We start from the raw sequence: 19,028 nt of genomic DNA, 5'->3' as shown, positions 1-19,028 counted from the left end.
TGGGGAGCAGGGTCAGATTTCCTGCAGATGTGCCTTCATGGGATGTGCTGAGCAGGTCATCCATTGTACTGTGTCCAAGTGTAACGAGCTGAGAGGATAACATAAATGCTTATTTGACCTTGACCCCACTTTCGCCTTGGTGGGAAAGTGATGGGGTTCAGCATATGCCCTATGTACATCATAAAAAAATAAGACTTTTCTCCTGGTGGCAGACAGTGCCCGGCCAACATGCTATTTGGTCTAAACAACTCTTCCCTGGGGTTAACAGGTCTCAAGGAGCTTTTCCCAAGTGATTTTGTTGTATGGTGACCTTGAGAATGACTTTGAGCAGGTCCTGTCACTTCTTCTATTCTGCATTCACTAAAGGCGTCATATGGCCAAGTGTTCCTCAGGGCCCTTTGTACCTAGTCGGTCTGGCTTCCTTCCTGCAGCAGCCGAGGGAAGCTTGCCTTTCTCTCTGTTCTGACACCCAGACGCCTTACGAAAGACCACGTGCACACCATCTTTCAGAAGTTTCATATTCCCACATTCTCGCCTCACACCTGGCTCCTCAGGTACATGTGGATTGTGGCCACAGAAATGGATCAACACCAAGAACTCATTAGGCTCTGGAGGAAACAACATCTTTTGTTTCTGTTTCTTTGAGTGACTGATGAAGAACAGGAGACAATGGAGAAAAGATTTATCAGCCAAAATGATTATTTTTCTGTATGTCTATTTATTTTTAAATTTATTATTTATTGTTGACAGTATTACAGATATCCCCTTCACCCAGCCCCTACCCCACCCCATTATTGTCTGTGTCCAAGTGCTATGCAAGTTTTTTGGTTAATTTCTTTGAGTCTTTCCTGCAACCTCCATCCCCTCTGAGATCTGTGAGTATGTTGCATGCATCCATGCCTCTGGACCTATTTTGTTCATCAGTTTATTTTATTCATTAGATTCCACATATAAGTGAGATCATGTGATATTTGTCTTTCTCTGGCTTATTTCACTTAGCATAATAATGTTCAGGTCCATTGATGGTGTTGCACAGGGCAAGAGATCCTTCCTTTTCACACTGCATAGTAATCCATTTTGTAAATGTACCACAGCTTTTATATTCCGTAATCTGATGGATGGGTACTTGGACTGTTTCCAGATCTTAGCTATTATAAACAATCCTGCTATGAACATAGGAGTGCATATATTCTTCCTGATTGGTGTTTTGGAATTCACCAATCAGAAGTGGGATTGCTGGATCAAATGGCAATTCCATTTTCAAGTTTTTGAGGAAACTCCATACTGTTTCCCACACAGGTTGCACTGGTCTGCATTCCCACCAACAGTGTACTAAGGGTTCCCCTTTTCCCCACATCCTCACCAACTCTTGTCGTTTGTTGATTTGTTGATGATAGCCATTCTTATTAGTGGCATTGAGCATTTTTTCTTATGTCTATTGGCCATCTCTATGTCCTCTTTGGAGAACTGTCTATGCAGGTCCTTTGCCCATTTTTTAATTGGATTGTTTTGTTTCCTTTTGTCAAATTGTATGAGTACTTTATATATCTTTGTAATTAACCCCTTATCAGATGTATCATTGCCAAATATGTTCTCTCATACAATAGGTTCCCTTTTAATTGTGATGATGGTTTCTTTTGCTGTGCAAAAGCTTTTCAGTTTGATTTTGTCCCCTTTGTTGACCTTTTCCTTTGTTTCTCTTGCCCTATGAGATGTATTGGTGAAGATTCGCTATGCGAGATGTCTGAGATAAAATTTTTAAATAAGATGTTTGCCCATTTTCAGACTTCCTTAACTGGAAGCCTGTGTGGCTCTGATGAGAAGGTGATCTAAATGAAGCCGTTCATTGGGTGCCTAAAATGGTGACGCCACCTCTTTCATTTCATTAATGCCTTTTCTCGGGAGTTTTGGGACGACTAATTTCCAGCCCTGCCCCTGACCCCATGAATTCAGAAAGCAATGTATTTTATGTGATGTATGTGGCAGAAGAGTCACAGAGGAGAAGTGGCCTGTTTAGCTACATAGAATTCTTTTCTACAAGTGCCTTCTGACTACTTGCAGTAGGCCCTATCATTTACAAAGGGAATCCTACTTTCAAAGTTGTCCCTGTCACTGGTCTCCCACTATGCAGCAAAATTAGGAAAGTACTTTAAAATGTGATTCCAAGGTCCCGTGGTTTTTTCCTGAGTGTTAACTGGTTATGCCAACTTTTTGTGTCGCTATTTGTGTGGTGATGACAAGCACGACCGGAGCATCGGTTTGTTCTCGCAGTGTCTCCCTGCGATTTATGGGCACATCGAACGCAGCATTCTGACACTCCATTAAAGACGTCCTTTCTCGTAATACTCTGAATGAAGGTAGTCAAAGATAAGCGATTGTATATAGTCAGTTTTCTTACTTCTGAGTTTATTGTATGAAGCTCGTGCCTCTAGTGGAATATGTCTTCTTACTAAGATTCCAAATTAAAACAAGCTTATTATGCCTGGTGGCAATTATTTTCCCTTATGAATTTGATTTACTTTTTAATTAGACCAAATCTAGTCTGGGTAATGAGGCATTCTCACCCAGTGTAGATATTTAATTGTGTACATTATTGTGCTTACTGTGCAGGTGGAACTTCCCGAGGATGTTCGTCTCCTTGTAATTAAAACAAAACCGGGAAACCACATTTCTCTGACTCTGTGCTGGATAGTCGGGACCTCTTTCCGGACCATGTGCCTGAGTTGTCCCCGGTGACTGGCGAGGCCATGTTGGTCAGGCTTTAGATTTTTTCCCTCCATTTGCTTTCCTATATCCCATCTGCTTGAACAATTCAAAGTTTAAAGCAGAAAAATAGTGAGAAGGTTGGACTTGTCACAGAGCCAGGTTGAAGACATAGCCAGGCCAAGATTTCTCCTACAGACTGACCGGATGAGGTACATTCCACGAATACATTTCTTTTAATTTTTGAAAATTTGTTTAATATTTTTGCTCAAAGTCAACAGCATACTATGGACTCCTTTTCCCCCCACAACTCCATGAAGTAGATGTTATTATCCTTTTTCAATTAGCATCTAGGCAGGAAACAGAAACCATACTAGTTATTTAAACGGAGAAAATTGAATGGAAAAAGAAATTGTTAACCTGGTACAAAGCTGATAACCAGTAATTAAACAGGAAAGAAGAGGGCTCTAAGGCATTGAGGAGTCTGCAACTACAGGAAGCAGTTAGCACCCCTGGGGCTGGAGGAACAAAGGAAGAGCATGGAAAGATTGAAACCTGGAATATAGAGGAGCTGTATGAGATCCTTTCGTACCTTTTTTCAGGCCCTTTAATTATTTCTGGACTCAATACCACCTTGGTGAAAGTGTTTATTAAGAATAATGAAAATCAGAGACCGAAAGATTTTCAGTTTTCATGGATTTAAGGATTATTTAATGTCCCCTGTAGGTTCTAGAGATGGAGAAAATAGGTACAGGGAGACAGAAGCAAGGCACAGAACCAGTGAGAGTTGGAAGCCACGAAACAGCCGCTCTCCCAGATCCAGTCTGATGTGCTGTATCTCCTTGACAGTTTTCTTCAGTCATTTGCAGGGTCCCAGAACAGGACAGTCTGTGGAAGCATGAAGTATAAACACCCCCCCCCCCCCAATAGTCACATGTATAATATATTTCATGTTCTTCTGTGCTTTCAGCAAGCATGCTATGTGGTGGTCTTCAACTCATGGAGGACTTCACTGTGGTATGTGCCAGGCATAGGGAAGATAGAAGGAGATACATAATAATTCTTTGCTGCCTTTGATACTGCAGTCTGTTTGGCAAATAAACATGTGAAATAAACATAGTATGAAACACATGCCCAGTTTGCAGCCGATTGATGTTCCATTCTTACATTGATGTTTCTCTTTTTTTTTTTTCCTCCTCTCTTTCTAAAAATCAATAAAAGTATACATTTTTAAATAAAGTAAATAAAGATAGAAGGACTAATTCACCAGGGTAGTATGTTAATAATAAACCTGCATGTACCTAACATTAACTTAAAGTACATGAAAGAAAAATAGACAATATGACAAGGATAATTTTTGACACACAATTTTATAGGAATAATTGAACACAGGAGTGATAAGTAGAATAAGACTGAACGAAAGGAAATGTTTTCGTCAAGAGAAAGTAACGAAGTACAAATCACAGAATCAACAAAAAAGTTGCTGCTTAGAATAAATTAACAAAATATGTGAAAATCTGGTAAGGTTGGTCAAGAGCAACAAAATAAGAAAAAAGCAAAAATAAACATTATTAGTAATAAAAACTGGGCAGATCTTTAAAACAGTATAAAAGAATAAAATGAAAAGTTGAAGCCAAAAAAATTTAAAAACTAGACAAAATCGATAACTAGAAAGTCCGGATAGATCTATAATCTTGAAATTGCCTCATCAGTTAAAATATAGCAGTAAAAACAAAACAAAACAAAAACTAGGCCCAGGTTATTTTAGATAATATGGATATCTCAATACAACTATTAAAAACTTCATATGACTAGTCAAGGCTCATGAATGACCAACACTGATTGAAGATACATGGAGGACTCACACAGCTATCACAATTTCTTACAAAGCTATAGTGATGAAAACACTTATTGATATAAAGTGGTATGGGAGTACAAAGGGTTGATAAACCTACCTTTGTTAAAATTAAAATATTAGAAATTAAGAGTGAAGCTCCAGACTGGAAGAAGGAATTAGCATATTTGCAAAGTACATTACAAAGAACAAGTTAATATCCAGAAAATTATATTAAAAGGGGAAAAAATCATCTAAGCAAAATATCACCCAGGGATAGCATTAGGTACCTTAGAGAAGAGGAAATTCAACTGACTTATAAAAATATGGGAAAATAACCTCATAAGTGATCCAGAATGCAAAATCAATAAGGATAGAGTTTATCACCCAGCAGGTGGGCACATGTTTAAATGTATGAAAACACCAAAGTACTTTACAGAAGAAACAAGTCATATTCTAGAATACGACTCTGATGAGTCTAAAAATACAAACAGAAACAGAGGATATTGTTTATAGATACAAGGAGATGTTGGAACATAAAATATGCAGGGAAACTAGGAAAGTGACTCCCATTGGGGGAGAAAGAAGGTTGGTATGGGACTTGAGCTAAATTTTTAATCTCTAAATCTTTAAAAAGAGAGAGAGAGAGCCCTAACCGGTTTTGCTCAGTGGCTAGATCGTCAGCCTGCAGACTGAAAGGTCCCAGGTTCGATTTCAGTCAAGGTTACGTACCTTGGTTGTGGGCACATCCCCAGTGGGGGGTGTGCAAGAGGAAGCTGATCAATGTTTCTCATGAATATGCAATCTCTGGTTTGGGTGCATGCAGAAGGCAATTGATCAATGTTTTCTCTTCTCTTCTTTTCTCTTCTTTTCTTTTCTCTTCTTTCTCCTTCTCTCTCTCTCTCTCTCTCTCTCTCTCTCTCTCTCTCTCTCTCTCTCTCGTATGTCGTCCAGTGAGGATTAAGAAAAGTAAAAAAATATATATACATTTGTGAAACAAAATGAAGACAATGTTTTCATGATTTTATAGTTACCTCACCTATATTTAATTTTATAACTTTTGAAAATATTTACTATAAGAAGCATTCATTAGCTCTCTTTTTGTACTATTTTAGCAGCTTATGGGCTATGCTGTGTTTTTACATAATCATACACTACACAGCAGCAGCAAGATTGGACAACAGATACAGCGGATTTGACCAGAGCAGAAGTCGGGGCTCATGAGAGTAGTCCATTTACTTCAACATCCAGGCATCTTAGAGAGTCAGAGGAGCGCTGACTGGTCTGCCACCTTCGTGGAGCGGACCCTCTGTTATTATTGCACTCAGAAAAGGTGATGCTCAAAGGCTGGCAGTAGGGTTTAGAGGAGGAGTAAGGTCTAAAGAAATGCCTCCCCGACAGCTGCCCTGTTAAGGTGGGGATGCTAAGGAGGCAGTGGGAGGGGCTTCACATGTCCTGAGCTTGCTTAATTAGGAGGAAAATTTCCAATCAGGTTTGACAATCTAACCCGTTTTCTCAGCGAAGGCTGGCAGATTTCGTGTGTGTGGAAGTCCCAGATGCTTAGGAGCCTTCCGAACTCAGGTTTGGTCATGAAAACTGCTGAGCTGGACCTGCTGCACCACCACTGCCCTGACCCTCTCCAGGATCATTTCATACATTCCCTGGCCTCGAGCTAGAAGCAGCCATTTCTCAGAGGATCTCTGGTTTCTTTAAGTGGGGAGTGGGATTTGTAGGCCACCTAGCCAAGGTGCTGGGGTGTTTATGACCAGCAGGTTGTCCTTGCCCTTAGCCTCCTAAGAGGACACAACTAGAAAATAAATGTGTGGGTTTTGTGTTTTTTTTTTTCAGAAAAAGAAAATGAATCCAATATGCCAGTCATGATTCCCAATCCAAAGGAAAGAATGCAGGGTTTTTCATTGACCTTTTTTTTTTTTTGGCTTTATATTTTTATCTCTTTTATGCTAAAAATCTAGGATACTAACAACTAACGCAATTACTCATTTTATCTTAATTATATGCAACATGTTATATAATATCCTAATTTTATAGAGTGTGCATATATAGAGAAGGGGGAGGGTGCTGTAAAATAATGGTGTCAGTGTTTGACAAGTCACTGTGGTCGTTTCATCCTGAAGTATATCTCACCAGGGATGCATAGTGAAAAGACTGTTTTCAGTGTTACCTGAAATCATTTTTCTCTGTAGTTATGCTGTCAACTTGATATACTGTTAAGTTGATTTGTTTCAGTTTGTTCTAGATTTTTAGGTTGCTTTTTACCCCTCTTTGCAATTTTATGTGGTTCTAAAATGAAGAAGAAAAAAACACCAAAAAACCAACAATTATACTATAGGAATATTTCTAGAGGTTTATTTTTTTATCCTTGTTCCCCTCTCCCTGTTTTTCCCTTCTTCCTACAGAGAATCATTTTTATTAGTACTGGGCATATATTTCTATTATTTTTAAAATACATATTAACAATATAAAATGAAAAATACATCCTGTCCTCCCTGCCTTACAGAATAGCATACTGTACACTCTTGTGACCTTTGCTATCTATGATAATAAAAAGGCAATATGCTAATTAGACCGGACATCTTTCCAGATGACCTTCTGGACGAAGCTGCAGCTGCGAGGGAAGCCCGGGTCCCCGGTGCCAGAGGGAAGCCGGGGGAAGGAAGGCCTACTCTTGCATGAATTGCGTACATCGGGCCTCTAGTTATATCCTAGAAACTCTTCCTCATTTACCTTTGTTAACTTCACCCTGTTTATCATTCTGGTTTTATATTTGTGTTCTATTAAGTGCACTGTGGGATGTGGCAGTTTGCTATTAATTATAACTAGAAAATACTGGGAAAGTTAGTGACTTAACTGTGAGTTTTATGAAAAGACTTTCCTTCTCATCACAGAGCATAAACGTTGTACTTTTTTTTCTTCCTCTCTCTCAGTCTAAAGGAATTCCTGCCCAAAGAATACATCAAGCAGAGAGGAGCTGAAAAGAGAATATTTCAGGTACTGGGAATGTGAATTTATCATTCTTCTCACTCCCTACCCTCATGTATTAGTATGAGAGGGGCCGCCACACATGATAGTTTTGTTTCCCACACATGTACTCAGCTTATATGCTAAATGATGGAGTATCTCAAGAGTAAAGGAACTGACAGTTCTATGTCTGGCAGATTTATTATCTTAATCCCTACCTTCTTGCTAAAGGTTATGTAGCCCAAAACATGTGCATACATTTAATTTCCAAGGTATTATCTTGGTAGCTTTCAAACAAGGGGATTTGCCATTTAAAATGCACCGAGGAAGAAGCTACAAGTTGCTTCTTTGTCCAGAGGTTGATTTTTAAAGCTGGAATTTGGGAAGTGGTACCTTTTTAAAATTCAGGTTTATTCTAAAAGAGAGTTGTTTATTCTAGGCAACCAGGAAGAAAAGCTCTATTGTCAACTTTGCCATGAAACAATCACTCTAAATAAATCTAAAACATCAAAATCTTCTTTGATGTTGAAGTGTAAATATAAGTTGAAATGTAAATTTCATGTGTATAAATTTTTTTTTTTTTTTTTTTTTTTTTTTTTTTACACCAAGTATTATTTCCCAGAGTGATGATGTATACACATTTGTATAACCTGCTCTCTGGAAAACTGTATGTTGTAGATGGAGGTTAGAATGCTACCTTCCCTGGACAAGAACATTTTTCTGGCTCTCATTTCAAGTGTTGGTTCTGAACCTTTTGATACATGGAGTTGTTTGAAAATTGGATTACAGTTATGGAGCTTGTTCCTGCCATGTTGCACATGCGCGCATTGGTGCATATGGTTATGAAATCTGTAGGGGTTTGGGCTCAAATTCTAGTTCAGAAGCACTGCATTAGCATTTTCTGTGTACTCTCACTCTTGGTGAGTAGGAACATGTGTTGTGAAGGGGTCTACTACACACATGTTGCTTATTGGTCAGTCATAGCCACACTCTATGCACCACATTTAATAACTACCTCTCACCAAGTCTACCTCTTGGTGGCGCTGCACTAACTGGTCCCTGCTACTATCACTTCCGCAGGAGCACAAGAACTGTGGAGAGATGACTGAAATAGAAGCCAAAGTCAAGTACGTCAAACTCGCCCGCTCCCTCCGGACATATGGTGTGTCCTTTTTCCTGGTAAAGGTGAGTTGGGCAGGGTGGTGGAGAGAGGGTTTGCTCTTGTCACACCTTTTTCTTTTGTTAAAGTGTTTGCTGTTAAGGTTGGTTTGCATTTACAGAGGTAGTATCTGGGCAATAATGACCTGAATTTTGCTGTTGGGAGAGACACGAAGTGGATGATCTATGAGGCTGCTGAGTGAGCCTAGCTGCCCACGGTCCTCCCGCAGCTGTGTCTGGGCTTGGCTCACTGTCATTGCAGGGGTGTGTTTACTTGAACTCATTATGACATTCCCCAGAGAATGTTTCGTTTAAGACTGTCAAGAGTGCCCTGGACTAAGTGAAGGTTGTTGACCTCGGCAAACCAAATCAAATTCCTGAGGTCAGTAAGGAACTTAAGATGTATATTTGCAGATGGGTCTGGGAATCCTGTGACCTTTAGACCTGTCCTCATCAGAATTGTCTTCCGAACAGAAGGAAAGAGGTGGTTCTTTTAAACTCAACCTGTGAATTTCAGGGCGAGGCCCTTGGTAGGTATGTTCTTAAGTTGACTGATAAACCCTCTCGTTAACTTCATTTCTCCTTTGTGCATCCTGAGCTCACATACTCTATTTCAGTCCTTCCTTTTCTACAACCTCTCTCAGTTTTACACCAGGAAATATCCAGCCTTGGCAAATGAAGAACACATGGGTGAATCACTTAGTTTCTAAGACCAAGCTTCTTTTTATTCATTATTTTGTAGGGCAACAGGTAACCGATCAGTTCTAAAATTTAATCCCTATCACAGGAACAGTGATTAAATTTTTAGCATGTCCACTGATATTGGCATCACTTTCCATCTATTTTGAAGGGGTTTTTAAGTCTTTCACATATGAAATTAATTTCTTACAGTAACATCATTTTCCATCAGATTTCACAAAGCCAGTTTCAGTGCTATGCATATAGGTCAGCAAATTTAGTGAAATAAATAGGATACAGTAAACTACATGTAGTTATAAAGTAAGGTCAAATATATGGTGACAGGAGATTTGACTTTGAATGGTGAACACACAGTGCATTATAGAATTGTACACTTAAAACCTCTATAATTTTATTAAACAATGTCACCCCAATAAATTTAATAAAAAAGAAAGGAGAAATTGAACAGAAAATTACAGGAACAAACTTTTTTCTCCAAAGGCACTTTAGCACCTGAGAATAATCTGTCCATGACCAGTAGGATGATTGGAGACAGAGCACAGATCTGGTTATCAAAGGGTCTTGAAGATTTGGTCAAGTGAAGACTCTTTCTGTTACAAAAGTATTTAAGGAAAAATGAAAAAGGAGTAGAATTTTTCTCCTCCTTCCCTTCCTTCCTCTATCCTTCCTCCCTACCTTCCTTCCTTTTCTCACTTTTTTTCAAATTACATTTCTTTGTAGTGAGGTCAGAGTCAAGGAGGTAGGCAGTACTGACAACTTTCACATAAATATTAGATACTCAAATTTTTGTTTTCAATAATTTTGTTTTACATCACATAATAAAAGTGAAAATGTACTAACTTTAATTTTTTACTACATTTTATTTTTAAAGTGATTTTCATAAATACTTGATCATATAGTTTCCATACTTTTAAAAGTAATACATCTGAGAATTCAGGAATAATTCAATGTTATGAAATAATGAACCTAGTAAATTAGATAAGTAAGTCAAATAAGATGACATCATACAGAATGCACTGAGAAAGAAATTAAAACAACCCCATTTACAATAGCATCAAAAAGCAATAAAAATACTTAGAAATAAATTTAACCAAGCGAAGTGAAAGATTTATACACCTAAAACTATAAGAAATTGAATAAAACACAAATGAATGGAAAGATAGCCCATGTTCATGTATCAAAAGAGTTAATATTGTTAAAAATGTATATATTACCTAAAGTCATCTACAGATTCAATGCAACTCCTATCAGAATTCCATTGACATTTTTCACAGAAAACAAAATCTTAAAATATGTATGGGACTACAAAAGATCCCAAATAGCCAAAACAATATTGAGAAAGATCTACTCTCTTTATAGCTTTTAAGTATATAATACAGTATTGTTGACTATAGTCACAGTAGCATACATTGTGACTATATTCCTCTTATAATGACAAGTTTGTACCCTTTGACCATCTCATTCCCCCATGTGTGACTAAACCAGCTGCCCAGGGCCTCTGCACCTAACTCTCTGAGTGGCTCCTGAAGCCAAATTAGACTGATTGGCATCCTCCACGGGCACTGATTTCACCTCTTGTGTCTTCACAGAGTCTGACTCTTCTTTGCTTTCATAAGTATTGGGAGGTTCTCACAAAGTATACTCTACTCCTTGGCCACCCACGCAAATTTCCAATGCTGTTCTCTCTTCCTCCTGGGAGGAAGCTGGAGGTGTGCTGTGACTGTCACCACCTGATGATTTATGAACTGCACATGCGGGCTAAGAGGGAGCATTTTTTTTTCTTTGCTTTTTTCTAATTGCTTCCCCCAGAAGAAGCACAGACTGGTAGTCAGTCTGCTTTTGAAATCAGAGGTATTTTTGAGCTACTCAAATCTGTGTTCTAATCATGGCTTTCCCATTCACTGCTGTCCGCCTTGGGCAAGTTGCTTGTCCCTTCATTTCAAAACAGGGATGATGATGATGATGCCAACATTTAAGGGATGCTTTGAAAATTAATGGAAAAGACTAACATGTAGTACACTCCTGCCCTGTGTTGAGTGCCTGTCCTCACACCTTATATAGACATACTTTGTGTGTGCTAATTTGTACATGTATTCTTTAGGGAATCATGGTGTATTCATCACTAGGTTTCAGCAAATACTATTGGAAAAGTTTGTTTTTCCTTGACAACAAAAAGATGTGTACTGGGTGAAATTTCAGGAATAAAGAAAAGCACAAGAAAATAATACAAATCACTTGAGATGATTGTTGCCACCATTTTATCACATAATAAAATTTTCTTTTACTGTATTAAATTAAAATTTATGCTTAAAATTTTACTTCCTTTAGGATTATGCAGTACAAACTGTTCTTTATTTTATAATATATTGTGAAAACTGTATTGTCCCGATTCCAATTGTTTTCCTATAATATTCATTTTAAGAGTTTGTTGTATGTGCCATAATTTTTCAAATCCCCTATTTATTGAAAATTTGGTTATTTCTCATTTTCCACTATGGTAAACTTGTGTTGAGCCTTCTTGCTGTATAATTTTCACATCCATTTATAATTTGTTTTTTAACAAGTTTCTAAAAGCAAAATGTGTCAAAAGTAGAAATATTTCTAAAGCTTTCATTCATTATTAACACATTTATTCAATAAAGGCTATGCCATTTTCAGTTCCCTCAACAGTGTTTCCCCTTTACATCTACTTTAATTCTATTATTTTTTAAATCTGCCATCTTATATAAATGAACTTTTCCCAATTGTTGATTACTTATTACCTAATTAATGTATTATTTTCACAGTGTCTGTGTATGTTCTTTGCTAGTCATTGTTGATTTATGATAACCTTTCACATACAATGTATATGAAATTTTTTAATTTTGTATTTGTGGTAAATATTGATTCCCGGGTCATTTGCTTTTTCATTTTGTTTATGATGAGGTTTCTATCTTTTTCTCCTACCTCTCTCTCTCTTTTTAGATATATTGAAGTCCATTATATTTTGTAGTTTAAGTTATTAATCATTTCCTTTATGTGGTTTTTTTTTAAAATATATTTTATTGATTTCTTTTACAGAGAGGAAGGGAGAGAGATAGTTAAAAACATCCATGAGAGACTCATTGATCAGCTGCCTCTTGCATGCCCCCTACTGGGGATGTGCCTGCAACCAAGGTACATGCCCTTGACCACAGTGGAACCTGGGACCCTTCTGTCTGCAGGCTGATGCTCTATCCACTGAGCCAAACCAGTTTCCGCTATGTGTTTTTTCATGTTGGTATAAAAGGTCCTTTTGCACTCAGTGATCACAAAAATACTCACCTGTGTGTTTCTCCTAAGTTATTAACTGATCTTGAATTTGTTCAGGTGTGCATGACAGGTAGGTATCCTGTCAATTTAATAGGCATGATTACTGTTTCTTACACAATTATTAAAACTAATAATCAGTAAAGGTTTTTAAGACTCAGTACTTCTGCCTATTTTGAAACACAGTGTATGTAAGTGGACCACAGGTAAAACATTGCAATATCATTGATTATCTGGCAAAATCAGATGTATCCAGAGGAAGAATGCTGACTTGGTATCTCCTGTTTCAGGAAAAGATGAAAGGCAAGAACAAGCTAGTGCCACGCCTGCTGGGCATCACCAAGGACTCAGTGATGCGTGTGGATGAGAAGACCAAGGAAGTGCTGCAGGAGTGGCCGCTCACCACGGTCAAGCGCTGGGCAGCCTCGCCTAAGAGCTTCACGTTGGTAGGGACTGGCGGAGGGCAACGAGGGGGCTCATGTGGCTTTGGGCAATATGGTGAAGCGGGAGAAACAATACAAGCTCACTGGGTTTCCCTGGCTTTAGTGGGCAGTGTGGAGAGGGGCAAATGGTGGGAGACCATGGGGTGGTCGTGGGGACTGGTCCAGAACTGAAGGAAATGTATAAAAGCTGGGCATCCTTGGCCAACCCCTCCTCTCTGGTGCTTTGAGTAAGAATGTCTCTAGGAAGAGCCACTTCTCAGTCTTCTGTGCTCCTGATGCCGTCTCTAGCATACCCTAAAAGGAAATTCTCTAATGCTCTGATTGTTGTAGAAGTTCCTAAGAACCATGACATCTTATTGAGGTGTGTTTTCCCAGTCTGCCTAGAAAGAGAACATGCTATATAGTGGGAATAGTGTACACTTCGGAGTAGTATTCCACCCCAGCTTGTCATTTCCAAGCTCTGTGACCTTGCCAAAGTCACCTGTCCTCACTGAGCCTTTACTTCCTCAGCTGTAAAATGGGGACAGCAATACCTATTTCACGGAGTTGTGGGGATCAAATGACATGACCCCACGATGAATTCCCAGTGTGAAGTACATGGAAAATATGAACAGTGTGTTTGCCATAGGCCTTCAGACCTCTGAACTCCAGCTCCCAACCTTAGTAGCAGAGTCTAACTGGGTAGCCTTAACTAATAGTTAGACTTACATGTGAGAATTAGTAGGGCAAGTTGAGTAAGAAGAGAAGTTTAAAAAAATAAACCATAACATTTGTCAAGTTTCTTCGCAACTCCTGAAGGGTACTGTTCTCCAGCTCTCCTGAACACTTGAAATGTCAGCTGGCACTGAGGCAAGAGCTCATAATAGGCCATCAGAAAAAAAGGTGTAAGGAAGTAGCCTTGGAGGGAGTAATCAGTTATCTAAGTTGAACATTATCGATTGATAGACTCACACTAGTTAGAAGCAATCTTCAGAAAACACACCTTCTTTCCTCCTAGAATCAGTGACAGCTATACCTGTGTGGTCCTTAAAAACGAGTGTTCACATTTAGAGAGCTATGTTCTCATTTTCCGTTGCAGGAAGTTGTGAATAATTTCTAAAATAAATCAATCAAGAAATTAATATAAACATGTTATTTAGAAATGCGGCAGATCCTCAAATAACCTCATTTCATTATAATGTTGATGAGATTCCCTAGGAACTTAATTCTGGTTTTATATCAGTTAGCCTTTGGTAAATTTTGTTTCCTTATACATCGTTTCCCATAGCGATGATGTTAAGTGAGGACTTATAGGAGAAGAAGCTGTTTAAAAGGGTTGAAAATGGTTGTCTGAGGTGAGGGTCAGGAGTGGGAAGTGAAGGCAGGAATGTGTAGGGCAGAGGACAGCTACGTGTTATTATCTATCTCGTAGCAAGATTGGTCTTTTTAAACTTGGTCCAAGTATTGCTTTGTTAAAAACAACATTTCGCATAGTTATGAATTTCAAATACTCAAGCAGAAAACAATGAATTTTCATTAATTTTATTAAAGCATAAGATTGGTTTTCATGTGTTTAATATGTAATATTTGTTTCCTTCCTGTTCCTAACTTTAATTTAATTTCCAAGTATTTAGAGATTTTCTTATTGTCTGGTATTGATTTTTTACTTTGATTTTATTACAGCCAAAGAACATATTAAGTATGATTTTACTTCTTAGCATTTTAAGATTTGTTTTATATCCTAGGATATGATCATTCTTGGAGAATGTTCTCTGAGTGATTGAAAAGAATGTATATTCTGCTGTTGAGTGAAGTGTTCTATAAATGCCAGGTAGATCCTGTTAGTTAATGGTGTCATTTCAGTCTTCTGTATCCTTGTGAATGTTCTGTCTAGTTATTCTATCAATTCCCAACAGCAACTCTGGCTTTTTCTATATCTCCTTTCATCTCTATTAGTTTTTGCTTTATATATTTTGAAGCCCTATTGTTTGGTTTCTATACATCTAAGACCCCTTTATCTTATTAATGGAGAAATTGTCTTTATTATTACACATTTCTTCCTAGTACATTTTTTTGCTCTGAAGTCTTTATCTTATATTAATATAGCCACTCATATTTTAAATGAATGTTCGCATGTCATATGTTTTCTATCCTTTCATTAACAGTTTAGTTATATTGTTATATTTAAAATGTGTTTCATATAAAGAGCATTGAGTTGGGTTATGGTTTCTTTTATTTTTTTAATTTCATCTTGTCAATGTCTTTCTTTTAATTGGCATGTTTAGACCATTTGGGTTTTTAGCTAATTTTTATGTTCGGGCTTAAGTCTACTATTTTATAATTTTTTTGTTAGTTTATCTTCTCAGTTTCTTTTTCCTCTGTTTTTCTTGCCTTCCTGGGGTTACATTTTTTTAGAGTTTCATTTTTTATTTATTTATGTTTTTTAGTATATCTATTTGAATGGTGTTCTTAATAATTGTTCTAGTTTTTACCATATACATATGATATTCATTGCAGCCCACTGGTGTCATTGTTTTACCACTTCAAGTAAACTGTAGAAACTAACCTTTCATTTAGGTCTCTACTCTTCCCACTTTTTAAATGTTATTGTTTAAATATTCTAAATGCATTGAACACCACATGAGATGGTGTTATAACTTTTGCTTCAAACATAAACTATGACTTAAAAAAGTATGAGGTAAAGGATAGTTAATTACATTTATTTCTATTTTTATCCATCCTGTTGTTCTATCCCTTTTAAAACTTTCTAGCCTTCTTCTGTTACCATTTTCTTTATGTTTGGAGAATCTCTTTTAGCCATTCTTTAAAGATAGGTCAGCCAACAACAAATTCTCTTATGTTTGTTTTTTTTTCATCTCAGAATGTTCTTATTTCCCCTTTATTCATGAAGGTTAATTTTGAGAGATATAGGATTGGAAATGTACAGTTTTTGTTGTTGTTGTTGTTTTGTTTTTTTCTTTCTTTTTTGCACTTGAAAAATGTCATGCCACTCCTTTCTGGCCTCCAGGGTTTCAGATTAGAATTTTCTGTCATTCAAGTTCATTTACAGATACTATGTTTGTTTCTCGATAATATATCACTTTTCTATGGCCATTTTAAATATTTTTTATCTGTCCTTAGTTTTCAAAAGTTCTTGGTGTGGGCACCCTTTCCCGCTGGGGAGCACACCTGCACCATTCCCTTCCCCTCATCTTGCCCAACCGGCATGTGTCTCCTAAACCCTAAGAGTCCCCAGGAGACTTGCAACCAGGAGAGCAATAGGCAACAGCAGCTCATCCCAGGCTAACCTCCCTAAACCTGTCTCCAAGGCCCCCTTTTCTCTGACTTTCCAGTGAGCCAGAGCAGCCAGCCTAGGGTCTCCTGTTGCTGATTCTATGTCCTTCCTTGTTTCACTGAAATCAATTATTTTTAAAAATTATTGGTGTGGATTTCTTAAGGATTGTTCTATTTAGAGTTTGCTTAGCTTCTTTATTTTGGGGATGTTTTCAGACAGTATTTCTTCAAATACTTTTTTTTGTTGTTGTTCTCTTCTTCTGGGATTTTGATGATGATATGTATGCTAGAGGCCCAGTGCATGAAATTTGTGCATGGAAGGAGGATTCCATGGGAGGAGCGTTCCTCTCACAATCCTGGACCACTGGTTCCTAATTAATTGCTCACCTGCCTGCCTGCCTGGTCACCCCTAATTGCCCCCCACCTGCCAGTCTGATCACCCCTAACTGCCCCCCCTGCCAGCCAGGTAGCCCCCAACTGCCCTTTCTCTGCTGGTGGTGCTCCTAACTTCCCCTGCCCCCGCTAGCCTGGTCACCTCTTACTGCCTCTTTCTGCCAGCCAGGTTGTTCCCAACTGACCCCTCTGCCAGCCTGGTTGCCCCCAACTGCCCCCCTGCCAGCCTAATCACCCCCAACTGGCCTGGTCACCCCCAACTGCATCTCCCACTGGCCTGGTTGCCCCCAACTGACCCCCTCACCCCATGCCAGCCTGGTTGCCCCATGCAGCCTGCTGTTCAGTTGTTTGATCGTTCCTCATTAACCCCACTGCTGGCCTGGCCATAGGCAGCCATCTTTGTGAGTGTGATAGTCAATTTGCATATTACCTCTTTATTATATAGGATTAGATCTTTTTCCTGTTTGTTGTCCCATAGATTCTTGAAGCTCTGCTTGTTCTATCTATTTCCTCTCTAATGCTCTGATTGACTAAATTCAAGTTTACTGATTCTGTCCTCTCTCATCTCCACACTACCATTTTATTTTGGTTATTGCATTTTTCAGTTCTATCATTTTCATTTCATCTTTTTAATTACTTACATTTCTACTTTGAAACTTTCCAATATTTTCACTTGTTTCAGGAGAATTTCTAATTGATTGAAACATTTTTTTATGAATGGCTACTTTAAAACCCCTATCTGAGAATTCCAATATCTGATTCATCTCAGTATTGGCATCAATTGACTATCTTTTCTTATTCATATTGTAGTTATCCTGGTTCTCGATATAAATAGTGATTTTCAGTTGACTCCTAGACATTTTGGTTGTATATTAGAAGACTCATGATCTGATTTAAATTTTCCATTTTACCAGTCACCTTATGTAGATTTAGTTGTTAGCCTACCTTGGTACGCTTTAGTGGCAATGACAATTCATTTTCTGAACCCATGCAGTGCTATTCTGGACTCCTTTGTTCCTTTGTCACTGCTGGGATTATTGCTCAGACCTTGTTGCTGCTGTCTGTGAGGGAGAAGGGCACTTCCCTGGGCTACCTGCTACTGCTGGGTGACCTTTGCGGGGAGGCAGAAGCCACTGGACTTGAGTCTTGTTATGCCACTAGGTGGAAGACAGAGAGGCACAGGGTTTCACTCTGGTCATGGCTGCAGAAGATCAAAGCACCCACCTGCCTGGATTGTGGAGCAGGGGCTGCGACGGCCTGGGCTTTCATTGCTCTGAGGCTGCGGGTGAACGTAGCCCCAGCTGTGGAGCTGGGTTGGGGCTCCCATTGGGGTCTCTGTTGGGCTTTCCTCTTCTGCTCCTTTGCCACAGAGAACAGGCTTTTCAAAAACTGCTTGTTGGAGGTTCCAAGTGTTGGGCCTCTCTAGTACCCAAGCGTGGAGTAAAGGGATCTATCTATATAAAAGGCTAATATGCAAAGTGTCCCTTTAGGAGTTCGACCAGGACACTGGAAGTTCGATTGCTCACTAGGATGTGCACTGACCACCAGTGGGTAGCACAAAATGAAGGAAGACCCCAGCCAGCAACCGGAAGGCCCTGATCAGCCCTGATCACTGGCGAGGCCTAGGGACCCTACCCCTGCACAAACTTCATGCACTGAGCCTCTAGTATAAAATAAAACACAGGAAGTCAGTGAATGTGGCTTCTCAAGGCCTGAGGCCCCCAGCTAGTTCACCTTTTGAGCTTTGAGAGCCATTTTACCCTGTTTGTCAAATAAGATTTAGGATGTTTGGTTGTATTTAGAGGGGATGAGCAGGGACATGTTAAGTCTATGCCATCTTGAACTTGGACCTTCTCACCTTTAAAACTGCTGATATATCTGATTTATTACATTTCTCCTAATTCTGCTTTCTTCCTCCAGGATTTTGGGGAATATCAGGAAAGTTACTACTCAGTGCAAACCACCGAGGGAGAGCAGATATCCCAGCTGATTGCAGGCTACATTGATATCATCCTCAAAAAGGTATTTCCTACTGATGCCAATTGAAAAAGCAAGGTTTCTTTATTAAGACTCGGTTTAGATCAGCGGTTGCCAACTGGTGGTCCGTGAGGTCCGAAAGGTTGGCAACCACTGGTTTAGATAATATGGCTACCTGAATAAACAAAAAAACAAAAACACCTTGTTTGAAGTACTTGATTCACTAATTTAATCTATGATGTTGAAATTGCTTGAGTGTGTGGCCTTTGACCTAAAGATCC

General features: G+C 38.7%; 1 protein-coding gene across 7 annotated transcripts in view; it reads left to right on the top strand.

The window, feature by feature from the left end:
• TLN2 (talin 2) overlaps nt 1–19,028 on the top strand; it is a 402,173-nt gene that overhangs the window by 240,179 nt on the left and 142,966 nt on the right. For all 7 annotated transcript variants that reach the window (XM_084886348.1, XM_084886349.1, XM_084886343.1 and 4 more), the window contains 4 exons: nt 7,483–7,546; nt 8,597–8,701; nt 12,952–13,107; nt 18,691–18,792. In XM_084886348.1, the coding sequence (XP_084742474.1) occupies nt 7,483–7,546; nt 8,597–8,701; nt 12,952–13,107; nt 18,691–18,792 (427 nt within the window). The remainder of the gene's footprint in view (nt 1–7,482; nt 7,547–8,596; nt 8,702–12,951; nt 13,108–18,690; nt 18,793–19,028) is intronic.

Source organism: Pipistrellus hanaki (genome assembly GCF_964339955.1).
Source record: "Pipistrellus hanaki genome assembly, chromosome: 1".
NCBI lineage: Eukaryota > Metazoa > Chordata > Mammalia > Chiroptera > Vespertilionidae > Pipistrellus > Pipistrellus hanaki.
This window is presented reverse-complemented; position numbering and strand designations above follow the sequence as displayed.